The sequence below is a fragment of the Nannospalax galili genome, unplaced genomic scaffold (assembly GCF_000622305.1).
Source record: "Nannospalax galili isolate Female #2095 unplaced genomic scaffold, S.galili_v1.0 scaffold1497, whole genome shotgun sequence".
NCBI classification, from domain to species: domain Eukaryota; kingdom Metazoa; phylum Chordata; class Mammalia; order Rodentia; family Spalacidae; genus Nannospalax; species Nannospalax galili.
Genome location: NW_008339004.1, coordinates 29,807 through 48,944, shown reverse-complemented (window position 1 = coordinate 48,944; position 19,138 = coordinate 29,807). Strand labels below are relative to the sequence as shown.

The following is a 19,138-nucleotide window of genomic DNA, read 5'->3' as shown; positions in this document are numbered from 1 at the left end:
CAGAGACTTCTACTGAGGTATTATACCTCTTGACTGCACTGCAGAAGAGCATTTCAAAACAGGCCAATATAAACCAGAGTTGGAGTTTGTTAAAAAGATTTTCACATAAAAGGACAATACACACCCAAATGTGGGTGGGAGGTCCTCAAGAAAATTGCCTTTGGCCAGGCGTGACTTAACAATAGTCATATATATGATTTGGAGGACTTCTGAAGTTACATTGTTCAAAAGGTTTCTAAGGAACTTTTTTTCTTCTTAAATCTTAGAATGATTTCTGAGGTACATTGGACAGTAGAAGCTATTATGATAAAAATAGTAGGTCAAAAGGATATGTGGATCACAAGGAAGCTAAAACATGTTTGTAATCTTGTTTGTAAGGTTCTCAGAAAATAACAGGTTTGCATCTAGGAAAGGAGTAAGGTCAAGCTCAAAGGTCACATATGCTCTGGCCTGAAGCTTGGTTCCTTACTGTTTTAACATTCTTATTTTAAATATAAAAAAGAATATTGTCTTTAGTAGGCAATCTTCATGGTGGGTTTTGTTTGTTGTGCCAAAATTCTTGACTCTTAGCTGGCGAAAGACTTGAACCAGACTCCAGGGTGAGGGCCTCCGTTCCCCATATCCCCTTAATCTTCCCTTTCTATTCTGCCTTAAAAGAACTTTCCTAAAGACTGAGCTGTTGTAGAAAATTACTGACCCAGGAGAATAATGTGGTGGAAACACACACACTTACAGCTTTGTAGCTGGTCAGTCAGAAGTCCCAGGTAGCCTAGACATCTGATTAAAGTGGGGCCAGTAGGCTCTGTGGAGTCCAGGTAGTGTCTGAATGGGGTTACACTGAGGGTATTGATTGATGTCTAGAGAGTTGGACAAATAGAGGAACACCCCATATGTTTCTCACATTTGGTATGGGAGTGGTCTGTGAGGGAGAAAACACATCAGAGTGATGGTAATTGAGTAACCTAGGGGGATGGCACCTCAAAGTCTTTAACTTAATTATGTCTGCAAGGACTGTCTTCAAATAAGATTTTGTTCACAGGTTCACAGGCTCAGGGTTAGAATGTAACATACTTGTTATTCTTTCAGGACTCAAAATAGAACTAAACTAGACAGGCATTCTAGCACTAAGTTACATTCTCACCCCAAGGATGTATATTACTACAAGGATTACTACTGAACCTACTACAGCCTGCCGTTCACCTTTGTGTTCAGGGTGGATCATGTCTGGTTCGTTTGAGGCCTCCAAGAAGCTTTTCCGAACCCTGTTGTCAATCAAAAATCAAGGTTGTTCAAGAACAGTAATTATATAACCTTTCCATGGCCAAGGGCTGCTGCCTTTTCCCGACTGGGGTTGCCACCTTTGTCTGACCCACCCTGGCACCAGCTAGTCCCAGCCTGAGGCCTGGAGTATCAGATTATCTTTGCCTCCTCCATTGTCTAGGAGATTAGGCAAGGTGGGTCCTTAGAGACAAGGGTCTGATGTGTTCTGAATGCTGATTGGGTAGGGAGGATTTTTGCCCACTCAGCTGCTGGGAGAGAAGATGTCCATCTTCCAAAGGTGGTTCAGAGCCTCCAGCCAGCTAGAACCCAGGCCCTGAGTAAGCAGAACTGGAGGAGCAGGTTATATGAATCAGCCTACATCTTCCAAGAAAGTTCAGCACTAGAAATGTGTGCTCCTCCTTCAGGGTAACTGAGGCTGCCTGGAGAGCTGAGACATTAGACACTAAGCAGGTATTCTACAACCTGTCTGGGTGTGGGCAGGACTTGGTCAGCTTCAGGGCTTTCTGTGTGGCACACACTGATTCATGACTCTGACCTCTTTCTGCCCTAGCAGCTGGGGCTTTCCATACTTGGGTACTGACCTGGTGATATCATCATTGGGGTGGCAGTGCAAGGACTAAGATGGCTAAGAGAAGAGACAGCTGCCAGCCTGGCAGAGGAAGAAAAAGTAGAAAAACACCAAAACCAACTACATTATCTCAGGAATTTCAGTGGCATTTGCTGCCTGTGGGTGGCCTGAGGTCCTGGCATCAGACAGTTGTGATGTCCATTTGGAATGATGCTCTTGGCTTTCAGAAAACAGTTGGATTTTTTAAAAAACATTGTCTCATATGTAGCCTGGAGCTGTTCTCAAGCACGCTTCCTGCCTTATGCTTCCTGAGTAACTGAAACTATAGGAGTGTGGCACTGTGCCCCAATTTTTTAAATTGAGATAAAATTTATATAACACCAAAGTAACTTTTTTTTGAGGTATTGTTTAATACTGTGCTGCCCAGGTTGGCTTTGAACTCACTGTGTAACCCAGGCTGGACTTGAATTTGTGATCCTTCTGCCTTAGCCTCCCAAATACTGGGAGTACAGGCTTGAACCACCAGGTATGGCCCAGAGCAATTCAGTGGCTTTTTGTGTGGTTACATGCACGGTGTTATATAACCACCTCTTATTTAGTTCCAAAATTCTTCATTACCCCTAATACTAAACCCTATACCTATTAAGCAATCAATTAACTCTTCTTCTCTTTAAATTTACCTGTTCTGGATACTTCATGTAAATAAAGTCAAACGGCATGTGACCTTTTCTGACTGTTCCTTTCCCCCACCATGTCTTCAAAGTTCATCCATATGCCCTAGCTTATATCAGAATGTCTCTCCTTTAAGGCTAATAGTCGATAGGTAGGTAGGTAGGTAGGTAGGTAGGTAGGTAGGTAGGTAGATAGATAGATAGATAGATAGATACTCACTAAGTTGCCTAGTGCCTTGAAGTCGCTTTGTAGTCCAGGCTGGTTTTGTAGATAGATGATAGATAGATAGATAGATAGATAGATAGATAGATAGATAGATAGATAGATAGATAGATAGATAGATAGATGAGAGAGAGAGGAGGGAGGGGGAGAGAGAGAGAGGAAACAGATTTTTGGATTTTTTTCTTTTTGATTATTTCTCCCTTTCGGCCATCCTGTAGCTTCACTCTTTGTTCTTGAGGGTGCTGAGGCTCTAATCCCAGGCCACGTACATGCCAGGCAGGCTTTCTACCACTGATGCCCCAGCCCCTTGACTATTACAAGTAGTGGCTGCTGTGAACATTACAGTACACATTTTTGTTTCAACATCTAGTTAAACATATGTTTTCAGTTCTCTTGGTTATATAGGCACATGTAGAATTGCTGGATCATATGGTTATCAGCAGACTTTTAGAAATATCTTTTCTTTGGAAAAATGACAGAATAGGCAGATCACTGTGGTGAAGTGAATTTTATACACACACACACACACACACACACACACACACACACACACGATTAAATCTAGGTCCCCAGATATGTAGCACTGAGCTATATCTATAGTGTCCTTTTTAGCTTTTATTTTGAAATCGATTCTCAATAAGTTGCCTAGGCTGATCTTGAAGTCACCTTGTAGCCCAGGCTGGTTTCAAACTTATAATCATTCTGCCTTAGTTTCTTGAGTGCTGGGATAACAGACTTATTCCAACAGTCTCGTGTGTGTGTGTGTGTGTGTGTGTGTGTGTGTGTGTAAGAGATAAAACCCAGGGTCTTGCACTTGCTAGACAGACATTCTATCACTGTGCTACACTCCCAGCCTACAAATTATAATAATTTTCTATTACTCTAGCATCCATGTTAATGTAAGTGAACTTTCTCCCACTAGAAGCAGGTCTCAGTCATCCTTGACAGTTTCCAGTTCTCCACTTCCTTCCAGTTACTCGGTGTGGTCAGTCCAGATATCTGCCTTACATAACTGCCTCCTGGTGACCACTTCTCTGGGTATTCATGGAGCAGCTAGATAAAGCCCACTAGTTTTGCCCACTGACCCCATACCCCATGTGGATGGCACAGATATGCCTCAGTGACCTCTCAGAGCTAGTGCCTGCTTGCTTTAAACCTGCCGATTAAAACTTCCCAAGGAAAACCTGTGCGGATAACGCTCTGACCCCAGTGAGGGGTTGCTCTGTGGGTCTGCTCTATGTACATGCGTTTGTGTGTGTACTCTCCCCTTCTTTTTCCTCCTCCCTGCTTTCTCTGTATATCCTCGCTGACCTGTGTGATCACAAGTGTGCTATGTATACCCCCAGTACTTGTAAGCAGTAAAACCTTTCTTTCCATCTTCTTTCTCCATTGATCGTTGGAGGGGCCCCATCCATCTTAAAAGATCTTAAATAACAATAGCGATAGGTAAACTTGACTTAACTATAGTTAAGTTTCCCTTTCTGAAAAGTGACAATCTGGAAGTTCATACCCACCAACATGTCTGTGATTCACAGAAATGATGTGTAAGGGTTTTCAGCTCCATGCAGCACCATGGGAAGTACCTGGCAAAGGGTAGTAGGTAGTCTTTTTTCCTCCTGCTACTTGAAAGATTATTTGGGAATTATTTGGGAAATATTATTTCCATAATTTGGGAAGTTTAGCTCCTGGAAGTACACAGGTATTCCCTGACAAGGTACTGCTTCTAAATAAAGGAACCCTTAGATGACCAGCCCCACATTACTGATTTACAACCCCTTACCAAAGGTAGCTTTTGGTACATTGGGTTCTAGAAGAAGGCTCCAAACTGTGGGTGATGATCGTGGGATCTAGAACTGGCTTTCACGGTGGATTCTGTGTGCCCTTTGGTGAGACTGTGTCCCAGCCAGTTTTCTAAGCCTGTCCCAGAGAGGTATGGCTACCCACCCTCCAAAGGATGTGAGCAGCTGTCTATAAAAGCAACAATCACCAGCGATGTGTAACTTCAGTTTGCCTGGGACCCTGGAGAGACTACAGAGCTAAGAACAGGCAGGAGCAAGGAAACCTGCCTGCCACTGCTGGCCAAGCCATTGGAAGTTTTATTGGCTCTCACCTTTGTTAATATGGACACCACTCTGCCACAATTGAGCTCAGGCTACCCCAAGCCCAGTTCATCCCAGAAGCCTCTTCACCCTTTCTTTTGACTCGAGGATATGTTTGCCAAAGCATTGCTCCCCTGGCCTTTCGTCGCTGTTCCATGTTCTGTTTGAGGTGGGCAGGGCCATGTTCCTCCTGAGTGCAGGCCCCTGGATTGTTCTGGGCTTCTTGGCCAGAGGGCGGCCATGAGTCTGTGTGCCTGGATCACTATACTTCAGGTGGCAGTGAGGCCACTTAAAGGAAGTTGTACCCAGCAGAAAAGCCTGGTCCAGGAGAACCTCCCTGTGTCCCTTCTTCTAGGATTGATGTCTGATTGTCTTCGGGGTGCTTTTGTGGAGAAGATGTTCTGCATGCACTGCCTACTTTCTGTCTCTGAATTTGGCTAGGTACCTCACGTGTTCTTTCACATTTGGTGTTTTAAGTTATAACGTCCTCTAGGTTCATCCATTTTGTACCATGTGTCCTGTTGCCTTTCTTATTAAGACCTGGTTAGCGTCACATCATGTGGGTATGCCACACTTTGTTCATGCATTCTTGATGGACACTTGGCTTGCTTCCACGTTTTAGCTGTATGAGTGCTGCTGTGAACATGGGTGTCCACACATCTGTTAGAATCTCTGCTCTCATTCTTTTGCATAACAATGAAACTACTGGATCAAATGGCAATTCAGCACTTAATTTTTCTGAAGAATGAAAAAAATGGTGTGACTTAAGAAATAGAGGTGTCTAGTTATGGTAGCAAAAGCCTGCAAATCATCTCAACATATAGGATTGCAAGTTTGAGGCCACCCTGGCCTGCATAGCAAATTCAAGGCCATCCTGAGCTACATAGTGAGACACTGTCTTAGAAACAAACAAACAAAAAGGAAGCAGAAACTAGAAAGTACCCATCTGGACTGAAACACCGCCCCCCCCCCCCCCCCCCCCCCCCCCAGACTTCTTTTCCACAAGAAGCCTATGGATGTCTGCAGTGCTCTGAGGTCTGACCAGCCCACTCTCTTCCCTATTTACTGCTAGGCCAGATAGGGTTCAGGTAGAGTTTCTCATCTTCCTGAGCTGCCTGAAACCAGAGCCAAAGCCACTGGAATTCCAGGCCCTACCTGCTGTTTTTCAAGGACCTGGTTTCAACTTTGGACAGAGCTTTGCAGCAAGAACTACCTTAGACCTGCCAGATGACAATGCCCAGATCCTCACTGAATGTCCCTGGTAGAGGGGCCAGAGAGTAAGACCTCCCAATTGATTCTGGTTCTTAGGATATGGCAGCTTTCAGAATCTCTAAGTTATGTGCTTTTTGCTTCTGTGACTTAGGGACCATGGACTTGAAAAGTGTAGTGTTCAAAGGCAGGCCCCACTGTATGTTGCCCTATGTAGGTCAGAACTAGGGATAAAGAAATCGAAGGATTTCCTCCCCATCCTAGTTATACTGTAGGGCAAAGTGAGGAATCTAGATTAGAGGTACCTAGGTGGTCTAGGATAGTGCACAGAAGCCCCAATATGGAATACAGCAGGGGCGATGGAGCCTCCTGATCTGTCAGTCTCACCACGTGAAGGTGAAATGTCCTCAGCAGAGTCAGTGTGCCCACTCCACATTGGTGGGCAAGTCCTCACCAGGCAGTTGATTATCCTGTCAGGTTGCTAAGGACATTCATTGTGTCGCTGTGCTGGATAGCTTTAGTGTCAACTTGACACACCTGGGTTGAGGGAGCCTCAATTGGGGAATTGTCTCTATTGGACTGGCCTGTGGCCATGTTTGTGGGGCACCTTCTTGATTGTTGAGTGATTTGGGAGGGCCCAGCCCACTGTGGGTGGTGCCACCCCTGGGCAGGTGGGCCTGTGTTGCATAAGAAAGCAGGCTGAGCAGGGGCCAGGGAGCAAGCCAATAAGCAGAGTTCCTCCATGGTCTGTGCTCTAGCTCCTGCCTCCAAGTTCCTGCCCTGAGTTCCTACCTTGGGCTCCCTTATGAACTGTGACTTGGGAGATGTAAGATAAAATAAACCCTTTCCTCCCCAAGTTAGTAGTGGTCAGAGTGTTTTGTCACAGCAATGGGGAAATAAACTAGGACGGTCACTAACATGGAATCCTGCATTTCATTTGCAGTAAGCCCTAGGACGAGACTGATCTTGAAATTCTTTCTGGGTTAGTTATCTAGCCAAGTGTTGATTTGACCTTTGACATGAATCTGCATGGCCATCAGTGGCATGGAAATGAGGAGGAGCACTCAGATACAAGGGATCCTGTTAGATGATGAAAAATATGTTGCTACCTGAAAGAATCTTACAACATTTAGCAGGCTCTGGGCCCTTGTAGGCTGATGTCTGTCTGTAGTGAGGGGTCCATCCCATCAAAAATTCAAGCTGGGGCCTGGGGATTTATTTCAGTTGATAGAATGCTTGCTGAGTGTGCAAACCCTGGGTTCAATCCCCAGTACCATATAAACCTGGTGTGCGGTGGTTGCATGCCTATAATCTCAGTACTCAGCAGGTGGATGCAGGAAGACCCGAAGTTTGAGGTTATCCTTGGCTACATACTGAATTGTAGGCCATAGGCCAGCTTGAGATTCATCAGACCCTATTTCAAAAAAATAAAACAGAAGGAAAGGAAGGGATCTCAGGCTGGGAATGGTACCGAGAAGCTACAGGTGGCCAGTGGCTTAGCAGCACCCCTGGGCTTTGTTATCCAGCCTGGGAGGAGGGAATGACGTATCTTCAGGTACCTTTGTGGGAAATATGTTACTGTCTGTAACCGGAGTTCCACCAACTGGAGGCTCTTATAGAATGAGGCCCTCTGTCCTTGTGTTCTACTCAGATTGCTCAGATTTGGGTAAAAGTGGTCTGGGAGTTAGGCAGACCAGGTGGAAGGTGAGCTGTGAGTCAGCTGGCAGTCGGGCGGGGGGGGGGGAGCTGTAGCTCTGGTTCCCTAGCCCAGGACCAGCAGGCTTTGCTGGGAATTACTGTTCACAGTTGCCAGTACCCGGGCTGGTCAGTTAGCCTGTGGTCTTAGGATAAGACCTGCTGCCAGTTGTAGGCACCCATGAATGGCTAATATCATAGCTTCCTTACTTGCCTCCACCTCTAACAGTGCTCCCCAGCCATGGCTGTTATGTCAGCAACACCTGGGGAGCTTCAAAACTATAATGCAGCCAGATCCAACACTGTGAATCTTGTGAAGGCTTCCCAGAGGACTAGCAGGAAAACGGGGCCAAGATCTGCTGGGCTACCTGGTCTAGTATCCAACACTGTACTGACTGCTATACTGACCCACAGCATGTTCCATATATCTTCACAGAGTTGATGACACAAGACCAGGTCACATTCTGCCTATGTGTGTGTCCACTGAAGGGTCTTGGCAAGAGACTCTACTACAAGTAGCAGCCAGTGTGGGGATCCAAGATCATGGTAATCTTTTATAAGGTCTCCCAACAGTTTGTACAGAGGACTCTGGTCTCCCTACTTAACAGATTCCCACTGTCAGGTGTACAAGGACTGTACAAAGATCTCCTAGCATTTGAGGTTCTCCTTACCCAGGTTCTCCCCCTATATTAGACCCCTGTCTTCTTGTCACACTTTACAGAATGTTTCTGTGACTAAATGTAGGGGTTTCCTCCGCACCAAACAGTTCTTAACTTCTCTATTGATACCAACTGGGTGTTCTACAATTTCAGCTCAATTCTAACGTTATCTTCCTGGAGACAGCGTCAGATCCCACAGGTTAAAGGCTCAGTTCCATAAGACCAGCCTCTTCCCACTCCAGACGCTAACCAAAAGTCCAAGACTGTGATCTCTTTTTTCTATTTGATCAGCTATAAACTGGGGATTTCACAAACCATTCCTCATGTTCTATCACTTGTCCACAAATGGCTGACATAACTTAGGAAAACAGTTTTACTTACTGGATTACCAGTTTATGATTTTTTTTTTTTAAAGACAACTCAGGAACAGTAGGAAGAAAGAGGTGCACAAAGTATAAGGTGGGGTGGCCTAGAAATTCCTCCTATGTGTTCATCAACCAAGAAGCTCTCCCAGCCCCTACCTTTTAGGTTTCTAGAGACTTCATTCCATAAGTATGACTGATTAAGTCACTGGCCACTGGGCCACTGATGATCAACTCAACCTTTAGCCCCTTGCCTCTTTCCTAGAAGTCCAGAGTCAGGCTGAAAGTTCCAACCCTCTAATCATAATCAGCCCCCATCCTGAGCTTCTCACAAAACTCCAGCCACCAGTCATCTTATTACTATATGAAAATACTTAGCACTTTGAGGAGTCCAAGGATTTTAGGATTTGTGTGCTAGGAAAGGGTGTGTGTGTGTGTGTGTGTGTGTGTGTGTGTGTGTGTGTGTGTGTCTGTGTGTGTATTCACAGAGGCCAAATGTCACTTGCCCACCCTCCTAAGGGAAGACTTGGCTAGTCTTGTATCGTCTGGGAACAAGCTGCAGTTGACATCCTCTTTACCTTCTATGGTCTTTGGTCAGTAGTTTGTGAAGGTGATGACAGTGTACTTAAAAATCCCCAGGAGATGCCTGTACATGACAGCCTCTGTGTTTGCTTGGATAGGTGAGCTGTGGACACTCCTGGGACAGCCACCTTGTCTTTCTCTAACACAGGCTGCTTCTTTGCACACACAGATGCCTCATTTGGAACACCACCTGGGTATGGTTGTGCTGCAGACCAGGCTGAGGAGCAGCGCCGGCACCAGGATGGACTGCCCTACATCGATGATTCACCCTCTTCCTCACCTCACCTCAGCAGCAAAGGCAGAGGCAGCCGGGATGCTCTGGCTTCAGGAGTCATGGAGCCCACCAAAGTGGTGAGTCTAAAGTACCTGCCAGGTACTCCTGCCAGGAGCGTGGAACAGATTTGGAGTCTGGATGGGGCACTAAGCTCCTAGCTCTGGGCCAGTCCTTGTCATCAGGAGGCTTCTTGAAAGGCGACTCCTTGCTCTGGGGCTGTAGCAAGTAGGTGATGGCAGCATTAGACAAATCACTGAAAACTCCTTTCTTGTCCTTGCATCAGGTGGGTAGAGACAGCCCTGTGGATACATTGCACAGAGAAGTCATGGGTTGCTTTACAAATTGAGCTTAGAAAAGCAGATTACATGTGTTTCAAGGCTGAGAACAGCAATGTCAGAGGCAACTACCTAAACCAGCAGGACTTAAATGGTGACCCTAGCTGTATGTAATGCTCAGCTAGGCCAATGTTGGGCCTCTGTCCTTGTGCTCCGGGAATGTTCTTGTTCCGTTTTCAATAAAGAAGACACTGATGATGGCCCTGTTTTTTCAATGTCTTTCTCCTGAGTTCTCACTTGATCTTCACCATCAGTCCTATGGAATTTACCTTGCTGTCACCTCCACTTTACCAATATGTAACTGAGGTCAGTTGGTCTCTTCCTCCAAGGTCATCTGGCTAGTGAGTAGTGGAACATTTGGGAGATGATCTGCTACGTGTTCCAAGTAGCACACTTCATGGGCTAGCCCTTCTCCCTTGGGAACATCATCCCAGGGTGCTTTCAGGCTGGACAGCTCAGTTCTCACAGTAATTATGCCCAACCAGCAGTATCTTGAGCCACTCAGTAGTCCTGTGGCTAGGGCTGAGTTCAAACTATTTCTTTTAGTGGCATCCAGGGGCTGGGCTGGGCTCCTGCAGTTGGAACAAGGATACTTCCTGTGATGGTTAGGTTTGTTAACTTGATACAATCTAGAATCATCTAAGAAGAGAGTCTCAGTAAGGGATTGTCTAGATTAGACTGGCCTATGGACATGTCTGTGGAGATTATGTTAATTACATTAAGTGATGTGGGGCTATTGCCCACCATGGGTGGCACTATTCCCTGAGCTTGGGATCCTATGGAGAAAGTGAGCTGAGCATTCCCATGTGTGCACTAATTCATGGTTCTCTGCTACCTGACTGTGGGTCTGCGGGTGTAATATGACCAGCTGCTTCAAGTTCCTGTGTGTTTACTTCCCCTCGATGATGGTCTGTAATTATAAGCAAATCCCTTAGCTGCTTTTGTCAGATATTTTATCACAGCAACAGGAAACAAAACTGACACCTCCCTTGACTTCTTAGATCTTTCTTCTTGGGCTGAGTAAACCCTTGCTGCACCAGAGCGATTTCTCCATTTTGTCTTTGGCCCTTTTGTCTTTCTGGTCCCTTTTTGACCTCTGATAGGCAGCTGTCTTCTCCCTTCTGCTTAGTTTGTTTCTGGATGGTTTTAATTCTGAGTTTAAACACAAGAATGAAAAAGAGGAGACTGGAGTGTGGCTCAGTGGTAGAACTCATGTTTAATATGCACAAGACCCTGGCTTCCAACGCCAGCATCACACTGTGTGCGTGGGAGGAGTGTGCCTTCCGCACTGCTGTAAAGAAGCCCTAGAAGTGCATCTTTTCACTGTCGTTGCTTGGCTCTACGGTTGACACCTTTGCTTGCTAAGACTGCTTTCTTTTTATAGCTTTATGTGATTTCTAATGATGTTGTTGCTGGGCAAACTTCTCATTCTCAAGCACAAGGATTGGAGGAAGCCAGCATGTTAACATATAACTACTCCATGTGGCATGCATGTGCTACTGCCTTGTGTAACTTCTTATCCTACGTGTAATATCACTGTCATATAAAACTGAAGTTCAGAGAGGCATATGTGCCCCACTCCACACAGCTGTGATGTTGAGGCTTTCCTGATTCCTCTGTGGATGCTCTTTTCCTTAGCTGCCTTTCACAGCTCAAGCCCTCTCTTGCTGCTTTGTGAGTATGGCTTGGTGTCAGGAAGGATCCTTATATCCCTGTCCATCCATCCTCTGAGTACTGACTTTACCCAGCCAGGCTTTGATGTACCTCCATGGCTTTGGGAGGAAGCTAATCTACCCTCTCTACCCCAAGCCCAGGTCAGATTGGCCTCTACCCCACCACTGGTCTCCTGATTTGAATGGTTGGCCATTAGCACCAGTTCAGGGGCTCATCCCAAGCCATAAAGGACCTTCTCATAGATATCATGCCATGTAAAACCCTCCCCCTGCTCCCTCCTGCAGCCCTCCCCCTGCCCCCCCATCAGAGTCCATACATAAGTACATCTCATGTTGCATATTTGACAGGATGGTACACCATCTACCCAGACAGGTCTAGAGTCCACTGAGCATTCCACCTGGCCCAGAGCAGATGGCAGTAGGTGTCCAAGGGGAATTGAAATGTCACCTAGTCTCATTCCAACAGCCCTCCAGTGAGGTGCTTTTTCTACTGTGTTGAACCCCAAGTGTAGAAGCCCATCAGAGCCCTGGAGACAGGCATGGTCTTGGTGTTCAGTTTCACTTCTTATGGCCTCTAGGGATTATGGTGGGTTTGAGGCCAGACATACCCTGATTCTGACAAGCTAGAGATATAGGGGAACCTGTTCATCCCTTCTTCCCTGTCCTGCTGGTGGAGTTCTTCTGTCTCCCCAATCCTGGTTTGCCCCCTGCTTGCCAAGCTTGAATCTCCTGGGCTGTGGAACATTAAGAGAACTTCCCTGGGAACTCCATGGCAACACAGAAGCTCTGTGTGCTTCTGGGTTTCAGGACTTCTCCATGAACATCCACCTTGAAAAGTTAGGTGGTTGAATGGGGGCCAGGCGACCTTGTACCCTCCTTGACCACAGAGCAGCAAGAAGGCCTTGGGTGGGTCTATTGACAGAATATCTACTAAAGGAGCCAACTCTGCATGTCAGGATCTCCTTCTAGAAGACTGGTCTCCCTGAGGCTTTCCCACAGCAGGTGATCCTGTACAGAGGCCTGCTTTTAAAAACCCTCTGGCTGTGAAAGTCAGGCCCTCTGAGTGCTTGCCAGCTGGACTCCAGGGCAGTGTTCAGCCTGTTGTCCAGAGAGCCACGGCCCTACTCAGACCAGAAGAGGGCCCCTTGTCAAGTATGTGTGGTGGCTATGAACTTGCACCAGAGAGCAGTTTCATCCTGATCATCAGCAGGCTCCCCTGGATTTGAGAGAGCCCTGGGGGGAATCTTGGAGGGCTTCCTAATAGACCAGCCCTCTGCTTACCTGTGAGTCTAATAACATTTCTTACCATGTCATCATGAGCCCAGTTTGTTTCTCTCCATTCCTGGTTATCTTTTTCTGGCCTCAGGTTAGCCAGAAGGCCTTCTTACCTTCTTCTAGTTGCCCTTTACCTGTGACTTCCTCCCAGGATCAGCCTCCCTGCCTGTAGGGCTCTGACTATAGAACTGTCACATGTGTAACTTGGGCTATAAATAGCCCTGGTGCCAGACTTGCCCTTTGCTCTCTGTTTGTTCCTTCATGCCCCACTTCCTTTTCTGTGGAACAGAATTGGCTGCTTTCTAAATCATCCTTGTCTGTTGTCACCAACATGGCTCTGATCTCCAGAAGATTCTCCAAGTGGCCTCTTCTTTGTCTTGTCTCCACCCCAACACCTTTCCTGAGCCAGATGGCCCCACCCTTCAGAACATGGACTTGGCTCCATCCTGCCTGCACAGTTTTTCCTCCTGACTGTCCAAGCTGTGTGGGTGGAATGAGGCACTGAGCTCCTACCAGGCACTCCTATCAATGCAGGCAGCATGTATCTTGTGCTGGGCAGGACTGCTATCCCTGGGTCTCTCTGTCCCCTTGAGCTCGCAGTGGCAAGATTGTTCTTAGAACAAGAGGAGGACTAGGTGTTGGGGTAGCTGCCACTGTCGAAGGAGCTTGCTACTACCTCATCTCTTCCCTTGTGTGGGATAGGTGCAACATCCAGGCATAGTGGGAGGAATGTGCAGGGGCAGGTAAAGGCTGCTTCTCTGGGGCTTTGCCATTAATACTGGGCTTAAGTGTGGGGATCACTCTACCCAGCCCTACACATCTGGGCACCAGGGGCAGCACACTATTCAAACATCAGTGGCACTTCAGGGTTCCTTCATCTTCTGTTTTTAGCAAGCCTAACTGACAGTCCTGGATTTCTGGGACCCACTTTTTTCTAGATGAAGTTATGAAGACCCCGAATGAACTCTCAGGGCCTCATAAAGATGGGTCCAAACTAAGACTTAGCCAGGCCATTGAGATTTGATTATGAAATGAATCTTAATTGAGCACTGTATGTTCCAAACATTGGGCTGGGCACAGGAGGTTTCAAGTTCAGGCATAACTGAGTCCTGGAGGCTCCTGTCTATGGAATCCACTGCCTGGTATTCCCTACAGGGACCCATTTGGGTAGGCTCTCTGGAGCAGTTGCTTTCCCCTACACATATGTATGAACCCCCCCCCACACACACACACAGTCCCCAGTTGTAAAACCATGACTCAGTAAGGCTTCTTAAGAGATACTCTAGCAGCAAAGTTGTGGTCCAAGCCCCAGGGACCCAGGTGGGGCACAAGAATTAAACTCCACTTGACAGTTAACACCCAGGTGGTAAAGGCTCAGGGTCAGGGGACTCCCTGTCTCTGCAGCTCTGACTCCTGGCCCTGGGCTCTTCTTGCTGGGCCTATAATCTATACCACAAAGTACTTCCCTCTTCCAGTATTAGGGACTTAGAAAGAAACAGCAGGATTATTAAGATAAAGAGGGTCCATGCTGAGATTCTAACATCAGACTCTTCCAGAGACTCCCAGAGGTCTAAGCTGGCCTTCCTCAAACCCAGTGATTCTCACTAGGGGTGATTCAGCCCCCAGGTATTTGTGGTAATGTCTAGAGACATTTGTGCTATTATATGTAGGAAGTAGAGGCCTGGGATGCTGACAACATTCTACATGGCACAGAACCACCCTCCAGCTCCCAAGAGAGACAGAATCATTCAGCCCCAGATATCAGCAGTGTGGATGTGAACACTGCCCAATCCAGTGACATTTTCCTTTAACAAAAAGTTTAGGAAAGGAAGCTATGGAAGGGATCCCTGCTCCAGTTCTGTGCCCAAGGTCTGACATAGTGGGATTGTTTCAAGTTCACTTTTGGACTGGGAAACCAGAAGAGGAATAGGCAGGGCTGTTAATGTCACATTACCTCCCCATGGATACAGGCTTCTTCCCACACTGGCATAGCCTTCTGATCACAGGTGGGGCCATTTGGCCTAGGGCCAGGCAAAGGAAATAGAGCCTTGATTGGCCTGGTGCCACACAGGATGGTTCTATGGGCAGGGCCAATCTCTGACATCACTTGTGGCTGGGGAGCAAAGCAGGGAGTGGACATGAATCAAGTAGCATTTTTTTTTACTGCTTCTGGCACCACTATCTCTATTGGTATACTGGGGGTGTCATAACAAAGTACCACAAGCTGGATAGCTTAAACAGCAATTCACTTTTTTATAGTGCAGGAGACTGGAACCTGAGGTCAACTTGTTGCTAAGGTGGTTTCTTCTGAGTCCTCTCACTTGTATCTGTCAGTGGCTAGCCAAGGCTTCTCCTGTATCTTCACATTTTTTTTCTGTATGTGTCTGTCATATGCTTCAGTTCTTAGGGAACAATAGTCAGACTGGCTTAGGGGCCACACTACTGACTTCATTTCAGCTTCTTTAAATACAGTCACAATTCTCAGGTAATGGGACTTAGGACTTCAACATAGGAATGGGGAGCATGACATAGTTCAACCCATAGCACCATTATAACTGGCACCAGCACATGTTCTCCTAGAAATGCAGTCCGGACCCTCTATGTTAACATCCAGTAGTATGTCAGCTCTGTCTTTGGGGGGCAAAGGCAGTAGAGTTTAATATGTTTTCAGGTGGGAAATTGACAGGGTGCTTTGCCTTGAGTCTACTTAAAAGAGCATTTCCTACCATGAAACACAGAGCCTAGAAAACAGAGTCAGGAGACCTTAGCAGACTGCCTGAGAGTATCTGGATCCAGCCTCAGCATGGTGCTGAGCTTCCTCAAATCTCACCGTGACCAAACTCCTACATTGGCACTATGTGTGGCCCCACCCACTGCACTAGGGCTAGACTTCTCTACCCTACAGTAGGGGCCAGACCTTAGCAGACTGCCTGAGAGTACCTGAATCCAGCCTCCGCATGGTGGTGGGCTTCTCCCAAAGCATTGGGTGTCTATCCCCTTACATTGGGACTACCTACAGTTCATTCACCACTCAAGGTCTAGGCTTCTCTGTCCTTTAGTAGGGACCCAGACCGTTTCAGACCACCTGAGAGTACCTAAATAGAGGCTCCCCTTAGCAAGCTTCTCAAATTGTTCTGTGATGGCTAGCTAGTAGGGGTCCAGACCTTAGGAGGAAGCCTGGGAGTACCTGACTTGAGCCTGACTTGGGCCTCTGTGGGAGCTCCTGAGTAGCTGATCTGAAGCCATCAGGTCCCTCCAATAGAAAATCTGAGAGAACCAGAAACCTAGACCAACCAGCTTTACACACCCAATAAATAAACATCCAAGGTACACCAATAATACAAACAGAAGCAAACTTCAATCCAACAAAGGAAGGCTTGAGTTTCACACCATAATCACAAACAATAAAAGAAATCCACATGCCAAAATCACAACAAAATAATAATATGAAAACCCAAAACAGAATGTTCCCACCAAACCCCACCAGTCCTGTAAAAGAATTTTACAAGGAGAACTCCCTAGAGATAACCCAGGACACAGAATTTAAAAGAACAGTCATAACCATGATCAAAGAATTCAGCAAATTTAAAGAACAAACAAATCAAAGAACTAAAAGAAAATAGGGATAAACTTCTGAATGAATTCATAAAGGAGATAGAAATATTGAAGAAAACTCAAGCTGAAGTGAAGAAGGAAGTGAAAAACTCAATAAGCCAGCTTGAAACAATAGGAGAAAGCCTCACTAATAGAATGAATGAAATGGGAAACAGCATATCAAGACTGGATGATAAAGTTGAAGAATTGAACTGATCAAGCAAAGATTATGAAAAAAAATTTAAAAGTAGAGGAATGGAATATGCAGGAAATGTGGGACACCATGAAAAGACCAAATTTATGCATCATAGACATAGAGGAAGGAAAAGAATTTCAGGTTAATGGTATTGATCAGATCTTAAACAGGACTGTAGAAGAGAATTTCCCAAAATTAAGGAAAGGCATGACCATACAAATACAAGAAACACATAGAACACCAAATAGACAGGACCAGAAAAGAAGCTCCCCATGGCATATCATAGTAAAAATACTAACTTTACAGAACAGAGAGAATACTGAAAGCTTCAAAAGAAAACAAAAAGTCACATAAAAAGGAAACCCCATCAGAATTACAGCTGACTTGCCAGTGCAAACTGTGAAAGCCAGAAGAGCCTGGACCAAAGTATTCCCAGTTCTAAATGACCATAGATGCCAACCCAGAATTCTTTACCCAACAAAAATGTCTATTATAGTTGAAGGGGAAAGAAAAAAATCTTCCACAACACAAATAGGCTGAAAGAATACATGTCCACAAAATCAACCCTTCAGAGAATACTTGAAGCAGTACAAGGAATGGAGAAAGGAATAACTAAACCACAGGGGCAACAGAAAGAAATTAACGAAGGTATAAGTGTGGAAATGCAAAATTAGACAAAGAATGCAAACAATAATCAAAATGATGGCAACCAATACACATCTTTCAATGGTAACTTTAAATATCAGTGGACTGAACTCCCCAGTCAAAAGACACAGGTAAGTTGAATGGATTAAGAAACAAAATCCATCCTTTCGTTGTCTACAAGAAACCCATCTCACCTTCAGGGACAGGCACTACCTTAAGGTGAAAGGATGGAAGCATACTCCAAGCAAATGCCACTAAGAAACAAGCAGGAGTTGCAGTTCTATTATCTGACAAAATAGACTTCAAACTAAAACTAATCAGAAGAGATAAAGAGGGCCACTTCATTCTGATCAAAGGAACAATTGACCAAGAAAATATTATAATCATGAACATATATGCACCAAACTCTGCTTCACCGAATTTCATAAAAACAGTCCTACAGAGCTTTAAGACACAGATTAACCCCAACACTGTAACAGTAGGAGACTTCAATACCCCACTGTATCCATTAGACAAGTCAAGCAGACAGAGAATAAACAGACATCTGAATCAAATGATACCATACATTAAATGAACCTAACAGACATCTACCGAATATTCTACCCAAGGACCAAAGAATATACTTTCTGTTCAGTACCCCATGGAACTTTCTCAAAATTTGACCACATACTGGGGCACAAAGCAAACCTCAACAAATACAAAATAATTGAAAACAATTCCATGCATTCTAACAGACCACAATGCAATAAAGCTTAAAATCAACACTGAAAGAAGCCCTAGTAACTACATGAACTCATGGAGATTAAATAATGCAATCCTGAATGATGAATGGGTCAAAGAAGAAATTAAGAAAAAAATAAAAGTATTCCTGGAATTCAATGAAAAGGACAACACAACAAAACCTCTGGGACATTTTAAAAGCAGTCCAAAGAGGGAAGTTTATAGCTCCGAGTGCCTGCATTAAAAAATCATAAAGAGCACAAATAAATGATTTAACATTACAACTCAAGACTCTGGAAAGGCAAGAACAAATGAAACCCAAGCCCAGCAGAAGAGAAGAAATAACAAAAATCAGAGCAGCAATTAATGAAATAGAAACAAAACAATACATAGACTCAGTGAATCTAAGAGCTGTTTCTTTGAAAAGCTAAACAAGATTAGCCCAATTAACCAAAAGAAAGAGCAAATCCAAATCAACAAAATCAGAGATGAAAAGGGGAAACAACACAACAGACACCAAAAAGATCCAGAACATTATTAGGGAATACTTTAAAAATCTATATTCTATTAAATTTGAAAACCTTAAAAAAAAAAAAAAAAGGATGGATATCTAAATTCATGGGACCCACCAAAGCTAAACCAAGAAGAGATCAATAGTTTAAACAGACCCATAACAAACATATAAGGAAATCAAAACAGTAATACAAAGCCTCCTGACTAAAAAAAAAAACCCAGGCCCAGATAGATTCTACCAGACATTTAAAGAATTCTACCAGACATTTAAAGAAGGTCTACAACCAATACTAATTAAATTATTCAAAAGATAGAAACAGAGGGAGAACTCCGAAATTCCTTCTATGAAGCCAGCATCACTCTAATACCAAAACCAGGTAAAGATGCAACCAAAATAGACAACTATAAACCTATATCGTTAATGAACATAGATACAAAAATCCTCAACAGAATATTTGCAAACCGCATATAGACAAATATAAAAAAGATCGTCCACCATGATCAAGTCGGCTTTATTCCAGAGATGCAGGGATGGTTTAATATACATAAATCAATAGATGTCAT

At 44.9% G+C, this 19,138-nt stretch overlaps 1 protein-coding gene across 1 annotated transcript in view; it reads left to right on the top strand.

Moving 5' to 3' along the window:
* Positions 1-19,138, top strand: part of LOC103734698 (BCR activator of RhoGEF and GTPase) — a gene marked incomplete at its 3' end in the record, with an annotated part of 98,432 nt that overhangs the window by 59,946 nt on the left and 19,348 nt on the right. Inside the window, exon 2 of the mRNA XM_008833757.2 lies at positions 9,519-9,700. Within this exon, the coding sequence (XP_008831979.1) occupies positions 9,519-9,700 (182 nt within the window). The remainder of the gene's footprint in view (positions 1-9,518; positions 9,701-19,138) is intronic.